General features: G+C 47.2%; 1 protein-coding gene across 2 annotated transcripts; it reads left to right on the top strand.

Annotated features, from left to right (window-relative positions):
- The first annotated feature begins 6 nt into the window (after positions 1-6).
- On the top strand, positions 7-27,955 carry AIDA (axin interactor, dorsalization associated). 2 transcript variants are annotated; one of them, XM_044291393.1, is made up of 11 exons: positions 8-288; positions 4,859-4,928; positions 10,361-10,414; positions 11,993-12,047; positions 12,422-12,485; positions 17,026-17,138; positions 17,733-17,744; positions 18,455-18,577; positions 20,787-20,909; positions 22,878-22,995; positions 27,555-27,955. In XM_044291393.1, the coding sequence occupies exons 1-11, from the start codon at positions 182-184 to the stop codon at positions 27,649-27,651; spliced, it is 936 nt and encodes a 311-aa protein (XP_044147328.1). In that variant the 5' UTR covers positions 8-181; the 3' UTR covers positions 27,652-27,955. The 2 variants fall into 2 exon arrangements, with proteins under 2 accessions (XP_044147329.1, XP_044147328.1); XM_044291394.1 differs by lacking the exon at positions 17,733-17,744 and having other exon boundaries at positions 7-288.

Here is a 27,955-nt window from a genome sequence, read left to right as displayed (position 1 = left end):
TGGGCGGTGGAGCTTCCTGTCTCTCGATGTGATGGGCTTGGCCGCGGAGGAGGGGCAGCGAGAGCATCACCAGCAGGCAGCGGCGGGACCGGTCCCGGGACGTCTGTACCTTTCCTGGACGATGCACAGCTGAGTGGTGGCGAGCTAGTCCCTGGCGGGCTGGGTGTGTCCTGCCCCAGCCATGAGCGACCTGAGCAAGACCCTGCAGAAGTGGAACGCAAGCTTCAGGAAGGGCACGGACTTCGACTCGTGGGGGCAACTGGTGGAGGCCATAGATGAGTATCAGATGTAAGTGGAGACAGTGCTGCCGGGCGCCGCCTGCTGAGACCCCTCCCCAATACTCCCTGTCCACAGGTGTCACTGCAGGGGGAGACCCCTCCCCAATACTCCCTGTCTGCAGGGGAGACCCCTCCCCAATACTCCCTGTCTGCAGGGGAGACCCCTCCCCCAATACTCCCTGTCTGCAGGGGAGACCCCTCCCCCAATACTCCCTGTCTGCAGGGGGAGACCCCTCCCCCAATACTCCCTGTCTGCAGGGGGAGACCCCTCCCCCAATACTCCCTGTCTGCAGGGGGAGACCCCTCCCCCAATACTCCCTGTCTGCAGGGGGAGACCCCTCCCCCAATACTCCCTGTCTGCAGGGGGAGACCCCTCCCCCAATACTCCCTGTCTGCAGGGGGAGACCCCTCCCCCAATACTCCCTGTCTGCAGGGGGAGACCCCTCCCCCAATACTCCCTGTCTGCAGGGGGAGACCCCTCCCCCAATACTCCCTGTCTGCAGGGGGAGACCCCTCCCCCAATACTCCCTGTCTGCAGGGGGAGACCCCTCCCCCAATACTCCCTGTCTGCAGGGGGAGACCCCTCCCCCAATACTCCCTGTCTGCAGGGGGAGTTCTACAGGTGTCACTGCAGGGGGAGACCCCTCCCCAATACTCCCTGTCTACAGGTGTCACTGCAGGGGGGAGACCCCCTCCCCAATACTCCCTGTCTGCAGGGGGAGACCCCCTCCCCAATACTCCCTGTCTGCAGGGGGAGACCCCCTCCCCAATACTCCCTGTCTGCAGGGGGAGACCCCCTCCCCAATACTCCCTGTCTGCAGGGGGAGACCCCCTCCCCAATACTCCCTGTCTGCAGGGGGAGACCCCCTCCCCATCCTTCCTGTTCCATATACCTCTGGGTCCTTCCTAGAGTTGAGCGAATGAGATTTGTATTGCTGTATCCCAACCCGATTCATTTAAAAACGTAAAAACTCTCATCTCCGTCTTACTGTAAAATGTATGTCCTCCGCGGAGGTCTTTCCGAAGTTTCTGCAAATATCGCGAGTCTTACTTTGTCGCCCCTATCACACGTCAGTTCATCTATTGGCATAAATTACTGTAGGAAACTACTCGCCTTCGTGCCTCATTAATGAAACCGCGATCAGCTTCGTATTTTGTTACAGTAATTTCTACCAATAAACGAACTGACGTGTGATAGAGGCGACATAAAGTAAGACTCGCGATATTTGCAGAAACTTCGGAAAGACCTCCGCGGAGGACATACATTTTACAGTAAGACGGAAATGAGATTTTTAACAACGTTGTTAAATTAACCGGGTTTGGATACAGATAATCCCGATTCGCTCAACCCTAATATTACCCCCTCCCCCCCATTCTATATGTATACAGTGTAATTTCTGGGGTACAGAGGTCACCCACCCCTAATTCTATATGTATACAATCTAACACCTGGGGTACAGAGGTTATTCCCCCCCCAATTCTATATATATAGTGTAATTTCTGGGGTACAGAGGTTACCCCCCATTCTATATGTATACAATGTAACGTCTGGGGTACAGAGGCACTTTGGGGGTTACCTGCACCATATTTATGATATTGTGCCCCCTCCTTAGTCCCAGTGCCTCTGCTGGGTACCAGTTATTACCCTGGCCCTCCACTTCTGTATGTGTACTGGTGTGATTTATGGGGTATATACTGGTTTCCTGTACCTGTACCCATTGACCATAAGCGGATATTGGCAGACGCCAGTTCACCCTTCTCTGTCCTGTCATTATATGGGTGCAGCTATAGGATGCTGGGGGTTATCTTCCCATATGTGAATATGTACTGTTCAGATTCCTTTCATTTTGCCGGGTCAGTGACTCTCCCGGGTAATTAATCCTGCTTCCCGCTGACATGAAGCAGTGATACTGTAATGAATGCTGGGACACACCTACCTTTTTATTAGAAGTCACTCACCTGTGCAGTGTTTTCTGGAAGCTTAGACCAGCATGAGGTCAGGAAGGAGCAGCTAAAGCCCTGCCGCTGCCTGTTAATACTTGGTCATGAACAACTCCATCTCATTGGTTGCTCTTAATGGCTCTTAGCAAACCATCTGCTTACTGTCAGTGAATGAGAACCTTCATTATTGGATCTGTGCTGGTCACGTGATGGACACACAGGTACGCGGTTTATTCGTTATCAGGACCGTTATCTGTGACAAGCCTTTCACCTGTGTCCCTCACGTGACCATGAGGATTGGGGCGATTTCAGTCTGGAACGAGCACCGATTGATGCTAGTGGCTTAATTAAACAGCCTTTTACATGTGCTGATGCAGACTGTATGGAGGATGAATGATCGTAAGTGCGATCATTCGTTCCCCCATACAGTTTGCATATTGTTGCAGCACATCTTCCTGCTTAGGGATGTGTTGCTGACCACACTGATTATTAGGCATGTGATCGGCTGATGAACGAGTTGATCGCCGCCATATTTACACGGGCCATGGGTTAGGAACGAGCGCTGTTTGGCCGATTATCGGCCCGTGGATAATAACCATTGAAGGGTCCTAGTCACTGGGTCAGGGGGAGCGGTGCTTCTAGGATTGATTGGTCACGTCTGTCCTGCCATAATACAGACATGACTCAGGCTAATCAATCAGTATATCTCATTACAGCTCTCACCCAGCTTTCCCAGAGTCCTGACTCTCCACTCTGCCCAGTTATGCTGCATTCTCCCCACTTTCCTGTCACTGGGTATTGGTAACCGCTATTATTTTGTCCATCCAAATCTTCCCAAATTCTTCTCCGCTCCCACAGGGACGACCACCCAGCTTTCCCGGGCTTCCGAATGGCAGACTTGTCTGATCCTGACTCACTGGCGGCCATTGATCAGCTCCCTGCGTTGCTGGCAGCGCTCTGTCCGCCCTGCACATAGCAGAGCGGGCTGCACACAGTAACACTCTATCTGCACAGCCATTTCCTCCAGCCTCTGAAGTCCTGTCAGTTGCAGGATTATTTGCTCAGGTTCCCACCCAGGCTCTCTGGCTGTTTTCGGGTGGAGACTTTCAACAGGATGTGAATAAGAGAAGAAATCCACACACAGATGGGCAGCGTGTTTTCACACTACATCCCTGCTATGCAGCCACTAGCCACCGCTGAATCACACTTAGGCCTCTTTCACACGACCGTTTTTTATTTTCCCCCGTTTACCGGCTGTTTTTCACGTTCCGTATACGGAACCATTCATTTCAATGGTTCCGCAAAAAAACCATAATGTACTCTGTATGGATTCCGTTTCCGTATTTCCGTTTTTCCGTTCCGTTGAAAGATAGAACATGTCCTATTATTGCCCGCAAATCACGTTCCGTGGCTCCATTCAAGTCAATGGGTCCGCAAAAAAACCCAGAACACATACGGAAATGCATCCGTATGTCTTCCGTATCCGTTCCGTTTTTTGCGGAACCATCTTTTGAAAATGTTATGCCCAGCCCAATTTTTTCTATGTAATTACTGTATACTGTATATACCATATGGAAAAACGGAACGGAGAAACGAAACGGAAACACAACGGAAACAAAAACGGAAAAACTGATCCAGAAAAAAAAGCCTGCAAAACACTGAAAGAGCCATACGGTCGTGTGAAAAAGGCCTAAAAGGGACAGCGTGCGCACAGCTATCGGTGCTTCATCTACGAAGCGGTTAGCGAGATCTGCTGTCATTACTGCAGCGGATCATTTAAAAAAAGAGAGGGGGATTATATGAGACAGTCTTTGGCTTAGGTATGTGTGTCTATGGCAAAGTTGGGTGGCGGCAAGCTGTGTGAGTGTGCGAAGAGCGGCCATGTTGGAATCCTTGAGTCTTCTTGTGTAAAAACTAGTTCCAGAGAGCTATCTGATTTGGGGAAAGCTGGTGACAATCCAAGTGGGAGCTGTAAGGGCGGCCATATTGGTTGTATGGTATAGAGCCTATAGCAACCAATCTGCTTCGTCCTTTCATTTTCCAAAGGAGCTTTGAAAAATGAAAGGTGGAATCTGATTGGTTGCTATGGGCAACTAAGCCAGTTTTCCTTTGCACCATTTTTGATAAATCTCCCCCTATGTGAACAGAGAAGTACCGCCATTTTAATTGTCACCCACTGGTTCTAGCTTCTTGATAAAACAAGTCGACCAAACAGGGTTTTCTGACGTCAATACGGCCCGCCTGTGTCATGAAGGAAATGTGGGCGTGGCTTCGAAAATTGCATCAATTGTGTGTCGTTAAGTAAAGCTTTCCTGACTCGAAAAGTGATGGAAAATGAGGTGAAATCCGTCAAGTCAGATTCTATAACAGGGAGAGGAAAGCAGGCCTAGTCACCCATAGCAACCAATCACGATGCAGCTTTCATTTCTTAAACTGCTTTGGAAAAATGAAAGCTGCTCTGTGATTGGTTGCTATAGGCGACAAGGCCTGTTTTTGTCTCCATTTTGAGCAAATGAGGCCCTAATGTCATACATTCTTGGGAGGGCAGAGCGCAGGGGGCGTCCATAGACTTGGAGCTGGTTACTGAATACTGCCTGTCACTGAAAATCTGGTCACACGTGTGCTTTGTGTCTTTATAGATTAGCCCGGCAGTTACAGAAGGAAGCGCAGACGCCGGCCAACTCGTCCGACTTCACCGAGGACCAGAAGGCAAGTGGTTTTATGTCTGTCATCAACGTGGTATTATTATCCGAAATTATCCCCTCCAAACTGCCAGTGAAACTCTACCCTTAAAGGGGTTGTACCATCTCGGACAATGTGGCCCATATTGCTAGTGATATGACCCCAATGTCTAATAAGTGAGAGTCCAGTAAAGTGACGGAGGGTACACCGTGCATCCGCGGCCACCCTCCATTCTTTTCTATGGGAGAGCACTCTGCTAATATCGGAAGTCTCATTGAAACTAATGGGAAGCCCCTTGGCGGCCACCGCTCCATTCACGTCTATGGGTCTCTCCACACATGCTCTGTGCGTTTAGCAATATACCCCCAATGTCCAAGATGGGACGACCTATTTTTAAAGGGGTATTCCGATTACTTTAGGTTATCCCCTATCCACAGCTGAGACCCCCACCCATCACAACAACGGGAGCCCTGCAGGGCCCCCCGTTCTTGTGATCAGTGGGGGTCCCAGCGATAGGATAATAGTTATCCCCAAGGCCATGGATAGGGGATAACTTAATATACAGTAACCAGAATACCCCTTTAACTGTGGTCGTTCTCAGTGTGCATAAATCTTAACCATTTAAAATTGTGAAAACTGTTTTTCAATAACTTGCCTTTATGGTGAAATGTGATTGTAAGACTCTGCAGGCCCACAGCCTGAGGCTGCACTACTGACATTCTGATGACAACATTTAATGTTCTGATTTCTGGGAACTTTTTTCTTTTCAAGAGTATTCAACAGCTAGACTGGTTTTTTTTTTTATGTCTTTACCAAACTACCACTGAATGGCTCAGCGATCAAGGCTCTTGCCTTAGAGCACACTGTCCTGGGTTCAGATATGACCAAGGGCAACATATGCATGGAGTCATGTTCTTCCTGCACCTTTCACACTCCAAAGGCAAACTGATAGAGAATTTACACTGTGAGTTACAAGAATATAACTACTATAATACTGCCTCCTATGTACAAGAATATAACTACTATAATACTGCCTCCTATGTACAAGAATATAACTACTATAATACTGCCTCCTATGTACAGGAATATAACTACTATAATACTGCCTCCTATGTGCAAGAATATAACTACTATAATACTGCCTCCTATGTACAAGAATATAACTACTATAATACTGCCTCCTATGGACAGGAATATAACTACTATAATACTGCTCCTATGTACAAGAATATAACTACTATAATACTGCTCCTATGTACAAGAATAAAACTACTATAATACTGCTCCTATGTACAAGAATATATCTACTATAATACTGCCTCCTATGTACAAGAATATAACTACTATAATACTGCCTCCTATGTACAGGAATATAACTACTATAATACTGCCTCCTATGTGCAAGAATATAACTACTATAATACTGCCTCCTATGGACAGGAATATAACTACTATAATACTGCTCCTATGTACAAGAATATAACTACTATAATACTGCTCCTATGTACAAGAATATAACTACTATAATACTGCTCCTATGTACAAGAATATAACTACTATAATACTGCTCCTATGTACAAGAATATAACTACTATAATACTGTCTCCTATGTACAAGAATATAACTACTATAATACTGCTCCTATGTACAAGAATATAACTACTATAACACTGCTCCTATGTACAAGAATATAACTACTATAATACTGCTCCTATGTACAAGAATATATCTACTGTAATACTGCTCCTATGTACAAGAATATAACTGCTATAATACTGCTCCTATGTATAAGAATATAACTACTATAATACTGCTCTTATGTACAAGAATATAACTACTATAATACTGTCGCCTATGTACAAGAATATAACTACTATAATACTGCTCTTATGTACAGGAATATAACTACTATAATACTGCTCCTATGTACAAGAATATAACTACTATAATACTGCTCGTATGTACAAGAATATAACTCCTATAATACTGCCTGTATAATATAATACTGGAATTATACCGTGTAGGTGATGACCTTTGTGTCAGTATGATATCAGTAGTAAGATTTCGGTGTAGGCTTGTGGCTTTTCTCCTGTAGGCTCATCAGGTGTCTATCAGACTTTCACTGCCCTGCGGGTCAAACATTTTCTGTCTTCTCTCCCGGGGACGGTCTTCTTTTTCTTCTTCTACATTTGTGAGATTAGGTAGAGAACAATGTTGGGGGAGGGGGATCTTCTCCGCCAAGACATTACTAATATCAAGCCTGCATCTTATTTAGGTCTCCTAGTGTAGCGATAGGACGAGAAGACAATGTAACATTCTTGAAAGATTATCTCAGACCCTGAAAGGACTTAGACAGGAAAGACACATCAAGTAATAATTCCTCTAGGGGCTTTGACGGGCCCACGGGCTCCTGAGGGTCGGGCCCTTGCTGAGCCTCTGATAGATGCTTTGTCAGGAGGCCAGGACTTGACTGACACCTGCAGATTGTGTGTGAGGGACATATGGTTCTGGTTTCTGTGTTACATGCAGTTGTCCAAAGGAAACCTGAGGATAAGTGAGATTTATAGCATGACCACTCATCCTAGTGTCATCCGGCCGCCCACGTCTTTGGGAACATTAACGCTCTTATTACAGTATCAGACATCACTTGGAAATTGCAAGTCCTGATTTCCTAAAATTTTAAAGAGATATTATCAGTTTTTATGTTAACTCATTGTTTTGTGAAGGTGTTGGGGGCATGCTCTGTGACATTTGCTTGGAGGGAAGGTGGAGCTGAGCCATTTTCTACTCGCGACCAGTGGTGTGATCAGGTGTGGACTGCCCTCAGATGACTGATAGCTCCTCCTACATACATGAAGGCAGGGCATTGCGCAGCTCGTGTGTGAGCCTCTGCTCTATGCGCAGCTCGTGTGTGAGCCTCTGCTCTATGCGCAGCTCGTGTGTGAGCCTCTGCTCTATGCGCAGCTCGTGTGTGAGCCTCTGCTCTATGCGCAGCTCGTGTGTGAGCCTCTGCTCTATGCGCAGCTCGTGCGTGAGCCTCTGCTCTATGCGCAGCTCGTGCGTGAGCCTCTGCTCTATGCGCAGCTCGTGCGTGAGCCTCTGCTCTATGCGCAGCTCGTGCGTGAGCCTCTGCTCTATGCGCAGCTCGTGCGTGAGCCTCTGCTCTATGCGCAGCTCGTGTGTGAGCCTCTGCTCTATGCGCAGCTCGTGTGTGAGCCTCTGCTCTATGCGCAGCTCGTGTGTGAGCCTCTGCTCTATGCGCAGCTCGTGTGTGAGCCTCTGCTCTATGCGCAGCTCGTGCGCGAGCCTCTGCTCTATGCGCAGCTCGTGCGCGAGCCTCTGCTCTATGCGCAGCTCGTGCGCGAGCCTCTGCTCTATGCGCAGCTCGTGCGCGAGCCTCTGCTCTATGCGCAGCTCGTGCGCGAGCCTCTGCTCTATGCGCAGCTCGGGCGCGAGCCTCTGCTCTATGCGCAGCTCGGGCGCGAGCCTCTGCTCTATGCGCAGCTCGTGCGCGAGCCTCTGCTCTATGCGCAGCTCGTGCGCGAGCCTCTGCTCTATGCGCAGCTCGGGCGCTGTCCTCCCGTCGGCGCGCAGCTCGGGCGCTGTCCTCCCGTCGGCGCGCAGCTATTGATCAGGGGGCCATGTTGGGCTCGGGGAGCACAGCATGCAGGGGCCCGAGCTGACACCAGCCATGCCCAACACAGAGAGGAGACTGCAGAACCATCCAGTGAAACATACCACTTACCCTCCAGCATAGCGGACACAGCCGGCACATACGACACTGGCTGAAGTCCTGTTCTGCCTGGCCGGCGCCTCCCTGCCACCCTAATGCCGCCTGTGGCACGTGCCCTGTTTGCCCCCTAGCTACACTCCTGTAGTTATTAGCGATAGTTAGGGCCATAGAGATCGGACACCCCCGATAAGTTGCTGTTAGAGGTGGGGGCGTCTGGAGGAAGTTACTGAACCCTCGCACTCGCTTTCTAAACGCTTTCACCGCTCTCGTGAACTTTTACACACAGCCTTTCTCCGCACACCACGAGAGCTCCGAGCCTTTATGACTTTTCAGGGATTTGGAGATTTGTTTGAGACGAATGTATATGGAAAGTGGATCAGATCTTGGCAGGCCCCCAGTAGGCATTATTCATCGGTGTCCTGAGGAGCGGCCGCACCCAGCCTCATGAAGCGAGCCGTCCTCTCCACATTTCAGCACGGACCCGGTGCGCCCGTATACATCCATGTTATATACATAGGCAGGACCCCCTCCCCCAGTCTTGTCGCTGCTGCTGTCCTGGTGGCAATGCTCTGAGAGCTAAACACATCAGCAGCTGCTGCTACAATGTATCAGTCTGGAGTCCAGCATTGTCTACCCGGGATACAATGTATCCCCTTCTCAGCAGAGAGCAGGACCCCCTGTATATCTTTCAAGAATGTTAAATTGTCTTCTCGTCCTATCGCTACACGAGGAGACCTAAATAAGATGCAGGCTTGATATTAGTAATGTCTTGGCGGAGAAGACCCCCTCCCCCAACACTGTTCTCTACCTAATCTCACAAATGTAGAAGAAGAAAAGATTGTCCCCGGGAGATAAGACAGAAAATACAGGGGGACTGTGTCCCCTGTATGAGGTGCAAGGTGGGAGGGGGGTCCTTTCTTCTAGTCCTCATCTTCACCTTTCGGGGTGGAGGGCACAGTTGCACCCACCAGTAGAGTTGTCATGGGGCATTTGTTTTTTCTGCCCCGGCCTCTCTCAGTGGTTTTTACCTGGGTATTTGGATCAGTTTATGTCTTTTCTGCAGGCACATAAAGGGTTAATGTTACTCCGAATCTGCCCGTTCCCCCTGTAACCTGGTATTAATCAGACTAAGCGGAGTAGCAGAGCGGAGAGTGTGATTTCGCCGATTCCCTTTGATAAGATGCTTTATAGGCCTCTACAAAAAAAAAACGCATCCGTGTTTGTTCCTGCTCTCTCTACGTACTGCGCCTGGTCGAGAGGTTGGGTTTGAACCCTTCTTTTGGGATAAGCGGCAGCATAGGTGTCCGTCGGTCGCTTATCTCCATCCTGTCGAGATATTTACGTGAACGCTGAAAGATCTGATGTCTACGGCCAGCCGTCAGGATACAGTCTGGATTTTAGGAGTCCAACTCCTCCTCGGATAAGGGTGGTCTGCAGCAGTCCCCGACCATGAAATTCTGAAAATGTGACTTTACTTTTGGATGTCATACAACAAGATAAATCTCAGTCCTGGCCTCCAGTCACATCCAAAGCTGCCTTCATATTTCTCTCTTTCCAATTATCTGCCTCTGATTTTCTTTGAGGGGCGTCTAGTCCACATCAGATGATATATGGCAGCGTGGTAGAGCGGAGACATGTATAGACTGTGTACAGCTGAATGACGACACGCTAGATATTTCTAATCAGTTTTTTTTTTTTTTTTTTTTTTTTACAATTTTTTTTGCAGAAAACAATTGGAAAAATTTCAACATGCCTCGAGCTGCGCAGCGCCGCCCTGCAGGTAGGTTTTATGTCTGCATAGTCAGTTTTTTTTTTTTTTTTTCATTTTGCTCTGAACGTATGCGACCTTGCACACAAGATTGCTGGGACCAGTGATTGACTGCAGTCGTCACAGTGGAACGGCAGGGTTTTCAAAAGGTGATTTTATTTTATTTTTTTCAATTTATTATTTTTTATTTATTTTTGCATACATTTTTCATTTTGGTTGGACAACCCCTTCCAATGTGAATGTTTTGACTGCCTGCAGCTGCCACTAGGGAGGGGTCTCACTGTCCAGAGATTTATGCAGCTCTGTTGAGTTCAGTGGGAGCTTGCACTAGGAGTCTCGTGAGCTCCCTCTAGTGGTGGCTGCAGCCAGTTACAATTCTGTTGTCTATGTGAAGTATTTGGAGCTCTGTGACTGCAGTGACCGGGCCCCAGGGAAGTTCCATTCATAGTGCCATTATGTCACATGGCTTTGTCTTAAAGGGGTTAACTCATCTGAGGCATTGGCGACATATCGCTAGGACATGCCACCAATATCAGATAGAGGCGGGTCTCCAGAACGGGACTCCTGATGTGAGCGGAGAGCAGCTGTGTGTGCATGGCTCCGGTGCGCTCTCCATAGTCGAGTGCTGGCTCTGCCATTTCCAGTGGCCATGCTTGTGCGGTGCTCTCTCCGTAAATTTCTATGGGACTTCCGAAAATAGCCGAGCTTGGCTCTTTCTAGAACTCCGGTGCGCTCTCCTTCACTTTCGGGGACCTGTTTTAGAGATCTGGAGGGACCCGCACCTATCTGATGGCATATCGCTAGGACATGCCACCAAAGTCAAAGTCCCAGATGACACAACCCCTTTTAGAAATAGGTTGCTTTGACAGTCTCTGTAGTGACGTTCCCCTCCTTTTTGACATCCATTTGACTTAGGAAGCCATAAACGTCAGGTGCATCAGGACCAAGGCTCTCCACCACAGGTCTTAGTGGCTCTGGTCTGGGCGGAGGCCTAAGTGGAGCTGAACCGTGTATACATTGACGGAGTGGTTTCTTCCTTGCTGACAGCCTCTATGCACTGACAGATGCCTGGCCGCAGGCCACCACCGCAGGCCCTGAATGAATGGCCCCTAGTGTAACCTCAATCACAGCTTGAAGGGTGTGGGCTCCAGGAAAAGCCAATATTGTGCTGGGCACGGAGTGTATTATTGTAGTGTTATAGCTGATGTCTGCTACTAGGACCGCCGGAGCTCCCCGTGGCTCGCCATACCAGTAGTCCCCCAGAATCAGAGTTGCATCTGGTATCAGTCATGGATGTAGACCTCTCAGCGCTGGAGATATGTGATGTGAAATAGTCGTCATGGGGGACCGGGACATCGCATCAGTCATCCTCTCCGGAAGCTGCCATACCTCAGCCGAAATCTGACTTTTGATTAGCCGCGTTCACGTTTTCACCCACATGTGGGTATTTTGGTGACCCTGCAGGACGTCTATAGATTTTTGGGCTGACGTTGGCTTTTGCAGGGGAAGGGGAGGGGGGCTTTGGCGTTTGTGTGACTGCAGCAGGGATGTGTCACTGATCCATTAACCCTTTCTCTGTCCTCTCTGCAGTCCACACAGTCTCAAGAAGGATTCAAGCTGGAGGACATCAAGAAACTAGAACCAAGTGAGTGTCTCCCAGAAGCGTCCACAGCGCCGTTGTCACCGCCGACCATTTCTGTGAAGGGGGGCAGTGCAGGTCTTCTCAAGGTTTATCGCTTTTTGTACAGCCAATTCATACTCCCGGGCCGTCCTGATCCTGCCCTGTGATGCTCAGTTTGGAGGCATGATTAGTTTTGCAAAGCTCCGCCCATTTTCGGGTCGGGAGATGCATATACTACAGTGAAATTCCTTTTATCTGGTAATCTCCAATGTAATCACATGTAAAAAAATAATTTTGCAGGGGGTCACTCCATAAATCAGACCGCCCCTTGATGCAGTGGTTTATGTTTTTTGTTTTTTTCGATTTCCCTTAACTCTTTCTGTTCTCTTACCCTCTAGTACTGGACAACCTCCTGACATACAATAAAGAATTCCCCTTTGATGTTCAACCTGTTTCTTTAAGGTAGGTGCAGACTCCGGTATCTGTGAGTGGTGACATGTTGGCTTATGGGCTGCAGCGCCATGGGTTCGTCGCAGGTTTTCACTTTGCTCTCCTGTAGATCCGTCCGAGGATTAGACCCGCCGGGCAGATACGCTTAGACCGGCATTGCATATAGTCTAAAAGCCCATTGGCGCGAAATGCGTCAGATTCCCTATGAGGCGCGGCCTCTTCATGCTATCCACCATGCTGCGGATTTTTGAAATCTACTCCAGCGATGAACAGGCATAGATTTCAGCTGTAGTTTATGGCCGTTTCTGGTGTAAATTATAGTAAATCTGACGGGAGGCCACACCCCCAACCTACTAAGTACCGCCCTTTCTCACGCCATCTGTGAAATGTGGTAAGAAAATGTTGCAAATTATGCCAAAAAATATGGCATGCACCTATTGAAGAATCAGGGGCGCATGCATGGAATAATAAGGGCAGGAGGGGGAGTGGCCAAGGGGGGAAGGCAGAGGTGAAGCAGTGCTCCGAGGGGCTAGGCCCACCCCTCAGTGCGCTGACGGCCTTATTAGCATAATCAATAAAACGCACATTTCTCAAAAACAGGGCCACAGATTTAAACTAGAGAGAGGTTGTTTCACTCGGCAGGATCAACCCTACCAGCCAGCATGCCTGGTTTATTAACCACTTTACGTCCGCCCATAGGATATAAACGTCCTATGGGTGGACCTCTATTTCTGAAAGCACGTTTTAAAACGTCCTTTCAGAAATAGAAGCTGCACGCTAATCGTGCAGCTGCTGATCGGGTTGCCCGCTGTCAGTGACAGCAGGGCAACCCAGAGAGAAGGCAGGGACAGTTCCCAGGTGTCCCTGCCTTCTAGATCACTGCAGACACAGCGCTCCCCGAGCGCTGTGTCTGCAGAGCAGGAAGCGCTATGCGCTTCCTGTTCCGGCCCGGCGGTCATGTGTCTGCCGGGACCGGAGCGTGCAGGAACTGTGTGAGGTCTTTCAGAGACCTCGATCAGCCCTGCACTGAGGCTGTACAGCTCAGTATTGCGCTGTACAGCCTCTCTGGGGGGTGCATTTCTTCTGTAACTGGGGCTACTATGTCAGCCCCAGTTACAGGAGAAATCAACAGTGAAAAAGAAAAGAAAAAGTGAAGCAAATGTCCCCCAGAGGTCTTGTATGACCTTATGGGGGACGAAAAGTGTAAAAAAAATAAAATAAAAAATAAAGGGTTGAAAAAATAAAATAAAAAAAAGTTTCACATGTAAAAAAAAAAGGTCCCCAAGTAAGGAATAAAAAAAAAAGAATTTAAAATAGAAAAAATAAAATAGACATATTTGGTATTGCCGCGTCCGTAAAAACCAGCTCTATAAAAATATCACATGAGCTAACCCCTCAGATGAACACCGTAAAAAAAAAAAAAAAACTGTGTCAAAACAAGCAATTTTTGTCACCTTGCATCACAAAAGGTGCAACACCAAGTGATCAAAAATGCGTATGTCCCACAAAATGGTACCAATAAAACAGTCACCTCATCCCGCAAAAAATTAGCCCCTACATAAGAAAATCTCTCAAAAAAAAAAAAACTATAGCTCTCAGAACATGGACACATTAAAACATAATTTTTTTGTTTCAAAAATGCTATTATTGTGTAAAACTTTAATAAATGAGAAAAAGTATACATATTAGGTATCGCCACGTCCGTAACAATCTGCTCTATAAAAATGTCACTTGACTGAACCCCTCAGGTGAACGCTATAAAAATAAATAAATAGAAACTGTGCTAAAACAACCAATTTTTTGGTCACCTTGCCCCATAAAGTGTTATAATGAATGATCAAAAAATCATATGTACCCAAAAATAGTACTAATAAAACTGCCACCTTATCCCCTAGTTTCCAAAATGGGGTCACTTCTTGGGAGTTTCTACTGTAAGGGTGCATCAGGGGGGCTTCAAATGGGACATGGCATCTAAAAACCATGTGGAGTTCCTTTTCTTCTGCGCCCTGCCGTGTGCCCATTCAGCAGTTTATGACCACATGTGGGGTGTTTCTGTAAACCGCAGAATCTGGGTAATAAATATTGAGTTGTGTTTGGCTGTTAACCATCGATGTGTTAAAGAAAAAATTGGATTAAAATGGAAAATCTGCCAAAAAAGTGAAATTTTAAAATTTGATCTCCATTTTTCCTTTAATTCTTGTGGAGCGCATAAAGGGTTAACAAAGTTTGTAAAATCGGTTTTGAATACCTTCAGGGGTGTAGTTTCTACAATGGGGTCATTTATGGGGGTATCCACTATGTAGGCCCCACAAAGTGACTTCAGACCTGAACTGGTCCTTATAAAGTGGGTTTTGGCAATTTTTCTTAAAAATTTGAAGAATTTCTTCTAAACTTCTAAGCCTTGTAATGTCATAAAAAAATTAAATGACATTTCCAAAATGATGCCAACATAAAGTAGACATATGGGGAATGTTAAGTAATAAATATTTTATGAGGTATCACTTTCTGTTTTAAAAGCAGAGAAATTGAAATTGAGAAAATTTAGAATTTTTCTAATTTTTGGGTAAATTTGGGATTTTTTCATAAATAAAGGTGAAATATTTTGACTCAAATTTATGACTATCATGAAGTACAATGTGTCACGAGAAAACAATCTCTGAATGACTTGGATAAATAAAGGCGTTCCAAAGTTATTACCACATAAAGTGAGACATGTCAGTTTTGCAAAATTAGGCCTGGAAGGGAAGGGGGCAAATGGCCCAGATGGGAAGTGGTTAAGATTGATCCTGCTAATAGATGCTCTTTAATGGATACCTTCTGAGCCATTTTTTTTTTTACATTTTTATATCATTGATTTAGATATATTTTGGGATAAAATAATTTTTGGATTCGGATCTTATTAAAAATGTTCCACCCTTTGGATTCTGCGCCTGCCATGTTTCGCAGTATATCCGTATTGGTGCACATCAGGGGTCAGCAGCCTGCAGAACTCGTTGTGACGCTACAGCTCCCAGCAGGCACACCCGTTCTTAGAACTCCCATAGAAGTGACTGAAGCATGCTGGGATTTGTAGTTTCACAACAGTGTTGCAGGCTGCGGAGCCCCCGTGTACCTGGACAGCATCCTCCTTTAAAGGGTTAAGACAAGCAGTAGTGTGAACGGAGCCTGACAGGTGCGCCTTGATCTTCAGCCTGCACAGTGGGTGACCTATTTAGACCCCAGCGTGGATTACTGCTTCCCATCTGTCATCGGATCACATTCCCCTTGTGTTTTTTTTTTTTTCTCCTTCCGCTGATTAAGCTGATACATGTAAGAAGTGATCCGTATTATCTTCTGCCCCGACGTCACCAGCGACGCTTCCATAGAGACCGCAGTGTCCGGCGCTGTCCGTCACCGTCTGTTCCCCCGGTGTCCCCCTCCATGTCATCCCCGACCGCCTTCATCTCTTCTTACAAGAATTAGAGCGGTTTTACTGATCTTTTTTCTGATTAGAAAAATCCTTGCACCGTTTTGTGTATGCAGCTCCTATGCGTTGCCATGGTAACAGTCTACAAACAAACCCCCGTGTAGTCTGATCTGGCAGTCACTGCAGTCGTCTTAGTTACATACAGACAGTAGGGGGTGCTGTGACACGTGACTGCGGTTTATTCTTGTTTATATAGTTTAATATTAGTCCGTCACCATGGAAACGTATAGATCTGCTTAGATGTGCATACACCGTCGTAGATTTTCTTTAATCAGAACTATCTGTGACATGGCAGTTTTCTATTCATTTTGATGCAAAAGAACTATAAAATTACCAGATGCAAAAGTACCGTATACACACCATTTGGCTAGCGTGTCCCCACGATTAGTAACATGACATTCACACAACCATGTTTTTGGTCCCATCTTGATTTTTCGAGGTTCGCACGTGGACCCATAAATTGCGGACACAACACAGATGTCTTCCGTGTGCCGTCCACATGCGTGCGCCATACATTGTAGAGCATAGTCTTATGAGTTTTGCAGACAAGAATAGGCATTTTTACAATGAGGACCGCGAAAAGTGCGGGGTGCAGATGGCCCGCATCCATATTTTGCGGATCGGTCATTTGCGGACCGCAAAACGGATGCGGATCCAACATGGTGCTGTGTAGCCCCTGTATTAACCTTTCTCCCCCACCTGGTATACAGCGGCTTTACATTGGCCGAGGGCTTCTCTTTCCTCGGTCTGCACAGTACTAATGAGAGCAACAGTTTGTGCTCCAGAGCTGCTCTTTCTACTGGAACAACACAGAAAGCTGCAGCCGTTTTGGAAATGGGGGAGGACTCTCTGCAGTCACCTGGTCACCCACCTGCACGTAAGTATACGTTGGCTCTCCGCTGCTCTTTTCTCACCTATTCCATGTTATACTGCCTCTGGGTTTAGTGCACAATTGGTGGCGCCCTTACACTAGAAATGCCCACCTGCGTCCTGGGCGCTAATATAGCAGACCGGCGCTGTAAGAAGTGCAGCTCTGTACTGATATTATTTATTTAGGTTTTTATTTTTTATAATTCTGCTCCGTAGGAGGATTTTGGCTCCAGGAGAAGAAGAGAATTTAGAAGTGGAGGAGGAGGAGGAGGAAGAGGAAGGAGGCGCTGGGGTCGGCTCTGCGGACTCTATCCCTGCTCGAGTACCTGGTAAGGATGTGTCGTCTAGGTCCAGCAGAGCCCTGCATGGTGACTTCTCTGGGGTTCTTAGCGGGAAGGGGAGGGGGGCAACGCCGATCAGACCCCCACCGATCATACAGGGTTGGCATATCATAGTGACATGCCATCCAACCCCTACAGTTGAAACAAATCCTTGCACGTGGACTTTCCTATCCTTGCTGTGCGAGGAACTACAGGAGTGGCGTTGCGATATCCTGAAGGGGAGACAGCAGAATTGTGAATGCAGCTCTGGGTGAGAGTGGAGTCTGAAGGTGTGACATAGTACCGATACAAATATGTGTATTACGGCAGTGGGCACAATCCTCCCATATACGGGACATTATTATTACGGGGGGTAGCCGTGGCTGCCTGTATATGGCGTATTTCGGGGTCACCACGTTTGGAGGGTTCACAGCTCGTGACGTGTAACGCCATGTATTCCTGTCATGCCGCCTGTTCTGATCAATCTGCCTCCTTGTGTTTCTGTCTCCTGCTCGTTTCTGTGGTTGTGCTCCCATCGTTGTGTTTGGCGCCGCCTATCACCCCGCATGGCCTCTTCATTTGCATGTGTCCCACCCATTAAAGGAGCCATCCAAGGTATGGACACATTACGCTTTTTATTTTGCTAGTTTAACCCTCCCCCCAGCATGTGTGCTCTGGACAAGGCGGTCTAGATTGGTGGTTTAAGCCTCTCTTTAATCAAATCAATTGATTAAAGTGTAACTCCGCCGTAAACAAGGTCTATTAGGTTCACAGTATATCTTCATGAGCATCGGAGCACCGTTTTTTTACTCCAAATTCCGAAGGAGTATTCCAGTAACAGCCAGTTGTAATTGCTAGATTAGTGGGGGTCCTTCCACATACGAGAATGGGGTCCCATGTCTTCCATTCTCTATGGGCCTGCTGGGGATATCTGAGTAGCAGAATATAAGGTCCAAAGTGTTCACTGGTGGACCCTTCAATGGCCATGTATGTTCATAGAAAACCCCCTTAAAACCTTTAGCCTGCTAGTGACCGTTTCACTGTAGGCTGTAAAGCAAGGTTAGGTTTTTCTCCAATGAGGGCTTTGTTGTGCTGACATCTAGTGGCCAATGTAGAAACTGCAAATACCTATCTCACTAAATAAATACTAAGAATTCACTTTCTGATGTGTGTTTTTTTTTTTGGATGCCTGTTTGGGCAGGGGGTTGGTAGACGGTAAGCGCCACGCAGTCATGTGAAGATGTAAATGCTTCATATCCTATCGCCTAATAATAATTTCCTACAGGAATACCAAAATCTTAAACTTTTCCCTCCTACTATCCCAGGAACTCTCCTGCCCAGACTGCCCTCCGAGCCTGGCATGACCCTCCTCACCATCCGAATTGAGAAAATTGGTTTGAAGGATGCTGGTCAGTGTATTGACCCCTACATGACGGTCAGCGTGAAGGGTGAGTGGTCCGGTGACATCACACATGTGGTCTGTGTATGGGAGGCCGCATGGACTGTTATTGTATAGGGAGCTATGACGTATGAGGTATTACACATATAATCTGCTCTCCTCTTGAATCCATATCTTCAGGGTTTTTTATTTTTTATTTTTATTAATGAGAATATCTTTTTCCAGCAGGGGGCGCCAAGATCTTAGATTACATCAGTATGGCTGCTGCAGCAGCATGGTCTCCTCTGCCCGACTCCCAGCTCGTGTGCACTGCTGCTCCATTCATTCTCATGGCACTAGCTGAGATGGCCAGGCGCTGTACTCTTTCCCTCAGTCTCACGGAGTTTGAATGGAGTGGTAGTGTGCATGCTCGACCCCCAACTTCATTTAAACAGGGCGGGGGGAAGGGGGTTGGATACTGGACCCCTTTCTTATGATTATGGGGATCCCAGTGATTAGACCTCCTCTGAGCTAGCAGTTAACCTGCTGGGAGGTGATAATTGCTTATGACCGGAATTCCCCTTTAATGGACCAGTTCAGCTCTGCTTCATCTGTAATGATATAATGTATGCGGCTCCTTAAAGGGGTTCTACCGTTATTTTAAACTGATGATCTATCCTCTGGATAGATCATCAGCATGTGATCGGTGGGGGTCCGACACCGGGGATCCCCGCCGATCAGCTGTTTGAGAAGGCAGGGGCGCTGGCAGTAGTGCCGCGGCCTTCTCGCTGTTTACCACAGGCCCAGTGACGTCACGACTAGTATCAACTGGCCTGGGCGGGGCTAAGCTCTGTTCACTTGAATGGAGATTAGCCCCACCCAGGCCAGTGATACTAGTCGTGACGTCACTGGGCCTGTGGTAAATAGTGAGAAGGTCATGGCACTACTGCCAGCGCCACTGCCTTCTCAAACAGCTGATCGGTGGGGATCCCGCGTGTCGGACCCCCGCCGATCAGATGCTGATGATCTATCCAGAGGATAGATCATCACTTTTAAATTACTGTAGAACCCCTTTTAAATTACAAATCTTTCGAGGCCTGTATTATAATATCTCAGCGTCTGCAATACTGTAATACTATGTTCTGCCGTTTATTCTACTTTCCCTCCATCCTCTCGGGAGCGCTATAACATGGCTGCCCCTTTCTGGGAATCCTGCCCTCCCAGTCCAAGCTCCCACAGCTGCTGTCAGAAGATTTTCTCTCGATCTCGTCATCTGGCGAGCTCACTGCTCCACACCTTTGGATTCAGATTGACACCACGTGCTGCTGGAGCAATGCATTGCATAACCTCTACTCCCCAGCTTAGGCTTTTGGTGCAGGCTTTTTATTTTTTTTCAATTGACATTCTTAAAGAGACAGTAACGCATTTATGTACAGTCCGAGCCTGGACATGCTTGACCGATAAGATCAGGTCTGCACAAAATACACAACAACAAGTGCTTGGGATGGAAATCTGCAGCCTTTACATCTCCCTTTAAAGTCAATGCCTGATCCTTTAGCACCAGCTTTTTCTTTTAAAGGCCCAGCATTCATTTCTTAATATATCGTTAGGATCAGAGCTCTGTTTTTCTAATACACAGCCCCAAGTCCCCTGTATAGTTATATGATACTATTCTGGCTGCCACCAGGGGGAGCTTTACTGTATACAGTCTGGAGAGTAAACACAGCATATAGTGAGCTCCCCCTAGTGGTGGCCACAGGAAGCCAGATTTTTATCTTTTCATGTTTTGTTTATGCAGGGGTTTATTTGGAGCTCTGTGTCAGATAAACGGAGCTAAGGCCTCTATAAAGATATATTAAGAAATTTAATGAGCACAAAATGTTTGACCAAAAAATAAATGACATGATGGTAAAAAGTGGACGTTTACTTTAATTTTTCAAGCTTCACCTTTTGATTCTTATGGCCTATAAATCCTCATAATATATCTTAACCTATTTAGTTATTTTACAGTTCTTTATAGTATGGTGCATAAGTTATTCCATGGAAACCATCAACAAGTAGGCTAGTTGAAGCTGGTGCATCTTATTATGACTTTGCTGTTCTTGCTATGACGGCAGCTCCGCTTATTTCCCGCCTTCAAAGCAAGAAATAGTCGACATAGATGCTATTTATAAAACCGGTCCCATCAACAATAGAAGATTAGAGCAGAGAAATAAGTGGAAACCATTTATTTATTTTTTTTCTTATTGCTTTTTTTTATTTTTTATTTATTTTTTAAGATCTTAACGGCATTGATTTGACGCCCGTTCAGGACACGCCCATGGCGGCCAGGAAGGAGGACACATACGTGCATTTTAATGTTGAAATTGAAATCCAGAAGCATGTTGAAAAACTTACGAAAGGTGAGCCATAAATCCAGCCATGCCTCCTACGAGCGGAGGAGGGGCTGATGGGCTGTGATCAGGGAGCTGCGCAGGAGGATGGGGGTTGTCCTTGTGCGTCAGAAAGAAATTCTGAAAAGACTGAGGAAAGTTGGCGAGCATTCTTGTCGTGAGTAGCAGGCAGTTGCCACATTGTAACGAACATGCTGGTTGCGCTGATCACGTGGAAACTGTCAGCATGCCTGAGCAATCGGGAATGGAGCAATGGCTGTAAAGTTAGGAGGATGCTAATTTCTGCCGTTTAACCCTTTCAATTTCTCAGTCAAAACGGATCACTGCATTCAAATGGAGAGAGTGGGGTAGAGCCATATACTGAAGTGAGACAACCCCTTTAAAGAGGACCTCTTACCGTTCCTAACATGCCAGTTTTAATAGCTTTACGTATTCCACATGTAATAACAACTCTGGAGCATCTACTCTTATGGCTCTAGGTTGTGCCGTTCCTTTATTATTCCTGCTAGAAGTTATGAATGAATTGCCAGCAGTCTGCAGTAAGGGTACGGGGGGGTGGTAACCAGTTGGGGGGTGCACCAGCACAGACTCACTCTATCCAATCAGTGCTGCTGTTTTCAGACTGTGCAGGGACCCCCCCCCCCCCCAACTTGTTACCGCTCCTTCATACCCTTACTGCAGACTGCTAGCCATTCAATTATAACTTCTAGTAGGAATAATAAAGGAACGGCACAACCTAGAGCCATAAGAATAGATGCCCCAGAATTGTTATTGCATGGAGCTATTAAAACAGGCATGTCAGGAGCGGTGAGAGGTCCTCTTTAAAAGGTGCTCCGTTAGTAGAATAAAAATAAATAAATAAATTATGCAACCTTGCGAACGGTCTTTAGAAAAATCTCCTATTTTGTGTGTACAGGCCCCATGCAGACCTATATGTCTCCATGGTTACAGACTACAAACAAAGCCTGTGTAGTCTTCTCTGGAGTCCATACCTTCATGCTTATCTACGCACCATAGAAAAGCGATAAGGTCGAAGACACGACTGCAGGAGCAGATAACAGTGGTTTGTAACCATGGAAACCTACAGAACTGAATGGGAGCTGTGCACACAAAACGGGAGATTTTTCAGTTTGCAAAGTTGCATAATTTTTTTTTCTTAATTTTACTCTTCTATTAAAGGGGTTGTCCGGGTTCAGAGCTGAACCCGGACATACCCTTATTTTCACCCAGGCAGCCCCCCTGAGGCTAGCATTGGAGCATCTCCTGCTCCGATGCGCTGCCTTGCCCTGCGCCCGGCAGTGTGTTCGGTGACGTCAACGGCTCTGATGGGCGTGCTTTAGCGCTGCCCTAGCCGTTTTACTGGCTAGGGCAGCGCTAAATCCCGCCCATCAGTGCCGGTGACGTCACCGAACACACTGCCGGGCGGAAGTTTCCACCCGGCATTGTGTTATTGAAAACAAAAGGGTTCCTGGCAGCCTCATGGAGAGCCCCGGTACGTCACCAGATCTCCAAAAAATGCCTTTGCCTAGTGCAGTGATGGCTAACCTTGGCACTCCAGCTGTGTTGAAACTACGACTCCCAGCATGCTCCATTTATTTCTATAGAGTTCTGAGAGCAGCCAAGCAAGGGGGGCATCTTGGGAGTTGTAGTTTTACCACAGCTGGAGTGCCAAGGTTAGCCATCACTGGCCTAGTGCGATTTAGCGCAGGGCAAAGGAGAGCATCGGAGCATGAACTGCTCCGATGCTTAAGTCAGGGGGGCTGCCGGGGTGAAAATGGAGGTATGTCCGGGTTCAGCTCTGAACCCGGACAACCCTTTTAAAGGAGCACCTCTTAAAGGGGTTGTCCCTTCAGCCAATGGCATTTATTAGGTAGACAAAGTTAATACAAGGCACTTAATACGTGTGTGGAGATCATTCAGAAGATGGAATGATTTTGCTCCTTCAGGTTCATTAACCTCTTGTGTATTGGTTTCCAGGGGCCGCAATTTTTTTCGAGTTCAAGCACTACAAGCCGAAGAAGCGTTTTACAAGCACAAAGTGTTTTGGCTTCATGGAAATGGATGAAATCAAACCAGGCCAGATAGTAATAGAACTGTAAGTGACCCCCATACTGCTAGTGTGTACAGGGTATATGACCCAGGTAAGATAGCAGAGCCGAGAGGAGTAAAATACAGGATGTAACTCGGGATCAGTACAGGAGTAGTAATGTATGTACACAGTGACTGCACCAGCAGAATAGTGAGTGCAGCTCTGGAGTATAATACAGGATGTAACTCAGGATCAGTACAGGAGAAGTTATATAAAGTTTTTCTCGCCCATATCATTGGGGGACACAGAAGACCATGGGTATAGCTGCTGCCACTAGGAGGCGACACTAAGCAAAAAAAAGTGTTCGCTCCTCCTCTCAGCTACACCCCTCTTGCAGACACTGAGCTATTCAGTTTTAGCTTAGTGTCTGTAGGAGGCAGACATTTTTTCTGCAGGTCTGCCAAAGTTTTTTTCCTTTTTTGTTTTATTTTTCAGCTCTCACCACCTGTTTTCCCCACACTTGAGGGGGGAGACCAGTGGGTCGTCAAGCCTGCTGCTCGTTCCCCACCTCTGGAAAACAAGGAAGAACAGTGGATCTCAAATCCGCTGTTGCCCACCAGCTACAGTGTCACCTTATCTGCTACTTCCAGAAGTCCCCCCCCTGTTACCAGTGTATTACCAGTGTAGACGCCCTCCCCAAGGGGCAGCACACTGAGGAAGGTGACACTGCTGTGGGCAGAAACCGTCTGGGTAAGTATATTACCTACCTTCCCTGCTGCCCCAATGTGCCTGAGCCCCTCTTCCCCTGTGTTCTCTAAGTGAACACAGGAATATATGTTGTTTCTCCCAGACCTTGGCCCCTTTATCCGGTGACTCACTGCCTCGGTCCCACCTCCAGTCCCCGGCCCCATCCCCTTCCATGCGAGCCAATCCCAAGCGGTCGCATGTCTCCTTGGGCGGCTGCCGCTTTTCTACTCGGAGCATCGGTACGCCTGCTCCCCGCCTCCTTGTTTCCCAGTACGCGCCGCTCCCAACATTACCGCCCCAACCGGAAGTTCTTGCGGTCGGCCCCGTCTGTACTCGAGGCCCCGGCTTTGCAGCCTACCAGGCCGTATCTCCTAGCGTGTTTCGGGGGCGGGATCTGTATGTTCAGAGTGCGCAAATTTCGCGCCCATGCCTTCACCCCACCAGCTGCCCAATAAGCTCCGCCCCTGCCTTCTGCTTAACCCCTTCCTTGCCTCAGTACTACTGTGCTGAGGAAAGAGCTTACTGGGCTCTCTGCTGAGGCTTACAGTGCTGGTCATTAGTACATACTGATGTGGGTTCAGTTCCCCTAGCTCTGTTTTGTTAGAACTGAGCTATATGTAAAAAAACCTATATATATTTATATATTATTAACCCTTGGAGCTATCTGGTCCTTCTGAACCTAGTTCCCACGCCATTCTGTTGGCTGAATTTCTTTACCCTACCGCTGGTTACATACATCCTATAGCGTAAGAGGAATCTTGGCACTACCGCTGGATACCGCACTCCCTGTAACTTGCCCTCCTTCTACAGGCGGAGTAGTTACACTACCACTGAATTCCATGAGTCCTGTCACATTCCCTTCCCTCCTTAGGCGGAATATGTGCTCTCACCACTGGACCCTGTAGATTCTGTAGCATACCCTTCTTCCATAGGTGGAGTAATTGCCCTTGCATTGGATACCGTACAGGCTGTAGTGCTACCCTTCTTCCATAGGCGGAGTAATTGCCCTTGCATTGGATACCATACAGCCTGTAGTGCTACCCTCCTTCCTAGGCAGTGTACTTGCTCTACCACGGGGTACTGTACAGCCCTTGCCATTACCCTCCTTCCATGGAGGAGTAATTGCACTTCCACTGGGTACTGTACAGCCTGTAGCATTATCTTCTTTCCATGGGCAGAGTAATCTTCTATCGGCGGAGTGTTTACTTCCCATTGGTTCTTATATGTCCGGTAGCATTGCCGTCTTTCCATGGCTGGAATATTTACACCACCACTGGATACCGTACATCCGGTAGCGTTACCCTCCTTCCACAGGCGGCGCACTACCACTGGATCCTATGCTTCCGGTAGCATTACCTCCCTTCTGTAGTGGGAGTGTTTGCAATTACTCTGGGTACTGTACATTCTGTAGCATTACCCTCCTTCTATAGAGTAATTGCACTACCACTGGATCCTGTACAGACTGTTGCATTACCCTCCTTCCTTAGGCGGAGTATTGCACTTCCACCAGATACCATACGTTCTGTTGCATTAACCCTTCCGCAGGCGGAGTGATTACTCTCCTACTGGATATCCTCTGTCCTGTCAGCTTTCCCCTTCTATTGGGGGATTAGTTGCACCACAATTGCATGTTAGAGATCCTGTAGCATTACCCTACCCCCATTGACGGAGTAGTTGCACAACCAGTAGTGCTTGTACAGGGTCCACTGGTAGTGCATCTTTTCGGTTCCCCTTTTTCCGTCAGCAGAGTAATTCCACTGTTCCTTCTATTACACTGTCCTTCTTTCTTAAGTAGAGTAATTGCTTCAACATTGTATACCGCGACTACTCTCATTTGTTCTTTGTCGCATGGCATCCCGTTCCGTGGGTGGCCTAGTGGCTAGCTAGACATAGTACCTACAGTCACCTTATCCTCTGTTATAGGTGGTATTTTGGCACTACTGCTGGATACTGTGACTGCTTCACACTACCCCCTTCCTCAGGTAATCTTAGTTTGGATTGGTGTCTGGCGCCTACGTCGCAGCTTCTAACAGGCCGTTGGCATACCTCAAACCTTTCCTCGTGCCTTGAGTCCCCATGAGGGGCAATATGATTTGGTTGATTGTCATTGGCACGCCCGGCGTTCACACTCCTGTAGGTGGAACGTCTGCTCTGATTGCCAGTTTTCTTCCTTCTGCGCTACACCAATTCTTGGTGGCTATTGCTGTTGTCCTCATTTTCAGGTGGAGTCTCTCCTCTGACCCTAGAGGCCATAGTTGTTGCTATCGCCTCCCCCTTATTCTGGAATTTAAGGTCCTCCTCTACATGCCTCTGCTTACCACATTGGTGTTTTCCTGGGGGAACAGTCTTATGAAGAAACTCCCTTGGCCGTAGGTCTGAAGGGGACGTTTTTGATCCTGGATGACACTTTTTTTTTAGGTCGGTTCCACTGCCTTGTTCCCTTTGGGTTTCTTTACTCTCTCAATAATTTTTTCCTTGTGGGCCATTATCATGCCTGACTTCCAGGTTCTCTAGCCCTCACTTGTTTGTCATGGTCCCGCTGGAGTGTTCTTCTCTTCTGGCAGTTCGGTATGGTGTGTGGGGCCTTTGCCTTCAGGCATCCCTACTACTTCCCCCAAGTTTTGTCACATCTGCAGTTCTTTGGAAGAAGACAAACTGAAAATGGCGCCTGGATATCAAGGGCCAATCGGTATTCCACTGTGTTTTTTTCTTCCTGGGGTTTTGATCCATGGGCATCACTCCATAGCAGTCTTCTAGATCCAGGCTATGTATTTCTCTCCTGTATCTTCCACAATCGCTCCGTTGCTTCTGGTGACCGACATGTCCTCGTTCTTGTCTATCTTGTGGATTAGTCTGTGTGCTCTCCACTTCTTCTGAAGTTTCCTAAGCCGTGACTTATATTCCCTGTTTTCTTATTTCTTATATTCCGGTTTTCTTCCTTTTTATTGTGTTCTGTTGGCTTCTCCTGGCTGCTCCTACTGCTTTTGTACAAACTGATTAGCTCAGTGTCTGCAGGAGGGGTGTAGCTGAGAGGAGGAGCTCACACTTTTTTGCTTAGTGTCGCCTCCTAGTGGCAGCAGCTATACCCATGGTCTTCTGTGTCCCCCAATGAACTCGGCGAGAAAAGGATTTTACAGGAAAGCACAAAAAATCCTATTTTTACAACATGATTCACTGACCACCTATTTTACAGTCATTTCAATATCTTGGGCTATAGCTCATGAGTTGTGTACAGTACGTTGTAGTGAGGGTTACTGGACCACCTACAGGGAAGGTTACTTTTTCCTAACTCCCTAAAAATTACATATAATATTAGTATTGTTGTTTTATGTGGCAGAGAAGCCCTTTGGACACCCAGGGCCTCTGTCTGAATCCTGTACTGCAGTAAGAACAGTACAAAGTTCTCTCTCCACAATTGGGAGATCTACCTAACTAAAGCTACTTTCACACCTGCATTTAACTTTTCCGGTATTGATCCGTCACAGGATCTCAATACCGGAGAAAAAAACGCTTCAGTTTTGTCTCCATTCATTGTCAATGGGGACAAAACATAACTGAACAGAGAACGTAATGCTCCAAAATGCATTCCGTTCCATTTAGTTGTGTTTCCGTACCGGAGAGCAAACCACAGCGGACACAATAAAAAACGGATCCGTCCCCATTGACTTTCAAAGGTGTGACCGTTGTATTATCAGAAACGGAAGGGTTTTTGCTGATCCCTTCCTTAATATAACAGAAATTGCTAATTTATGACACGTCTTGCAATTTTGAAATAATGTGTAAAAAGATGGCCCTGGTGGTGCTGTTGCACTATACCAGGACAATCGGCACTTAATAAAAAATATAACAGGTTTTTGTTTTTCCTCCTTTAATCGCAGCTACAAGAAACCGACAGACTTTAAACGGAAGAAACTGCAGCTGCTAACCAAGAAGCCACTGTATCTCCATTTACACCAGACATTGCACAAGGACTGACCACTCTGCCGTCTTCCACCTCTCTACCCCATAGAAGTGTCTCTCGCGGGTCGCGCTCCTCCAGGACGTACTGGTGCCAACCCTGCAGCGTGACGTCCCACAGCAATAAGAGCCCGCAGGACCCGAGCCATCTGCCCACAATAGAACTTTGGTGACCGGTTCACTTCTGTATATAACTCCTTACACGCTGCGGCCAGAGCCTCTACCGCCAGCAGTGGGTTGTTTTTTGTTTTAATCCCCCGTTTCCACATCATAACTAAAATAATTGCCATTGAAAAAAAATAAATCCAGAATTTTATACTGA

Source organism: Bufo gargarizans, chromosome 4 (genome assembly GCF_014858855.1).
Source record: "Bufo gargarizans isolate SCDJY-AF-19 chromosome 4, ASM1485885v1, whole genome shotgun sequence".
Taxonomy (NCBI): domain Eukaryota; kingdom Metazoa; phylum Chordata; class Amphibia; order Anura; family Bufonidae; genus Bufo; species Bufo gargarizans.
The sequence above is the reverse complement of the archived record's forward strand: the minus strand, read 5'-3'. Positions and strand labels throughout refer to the sequence as shown.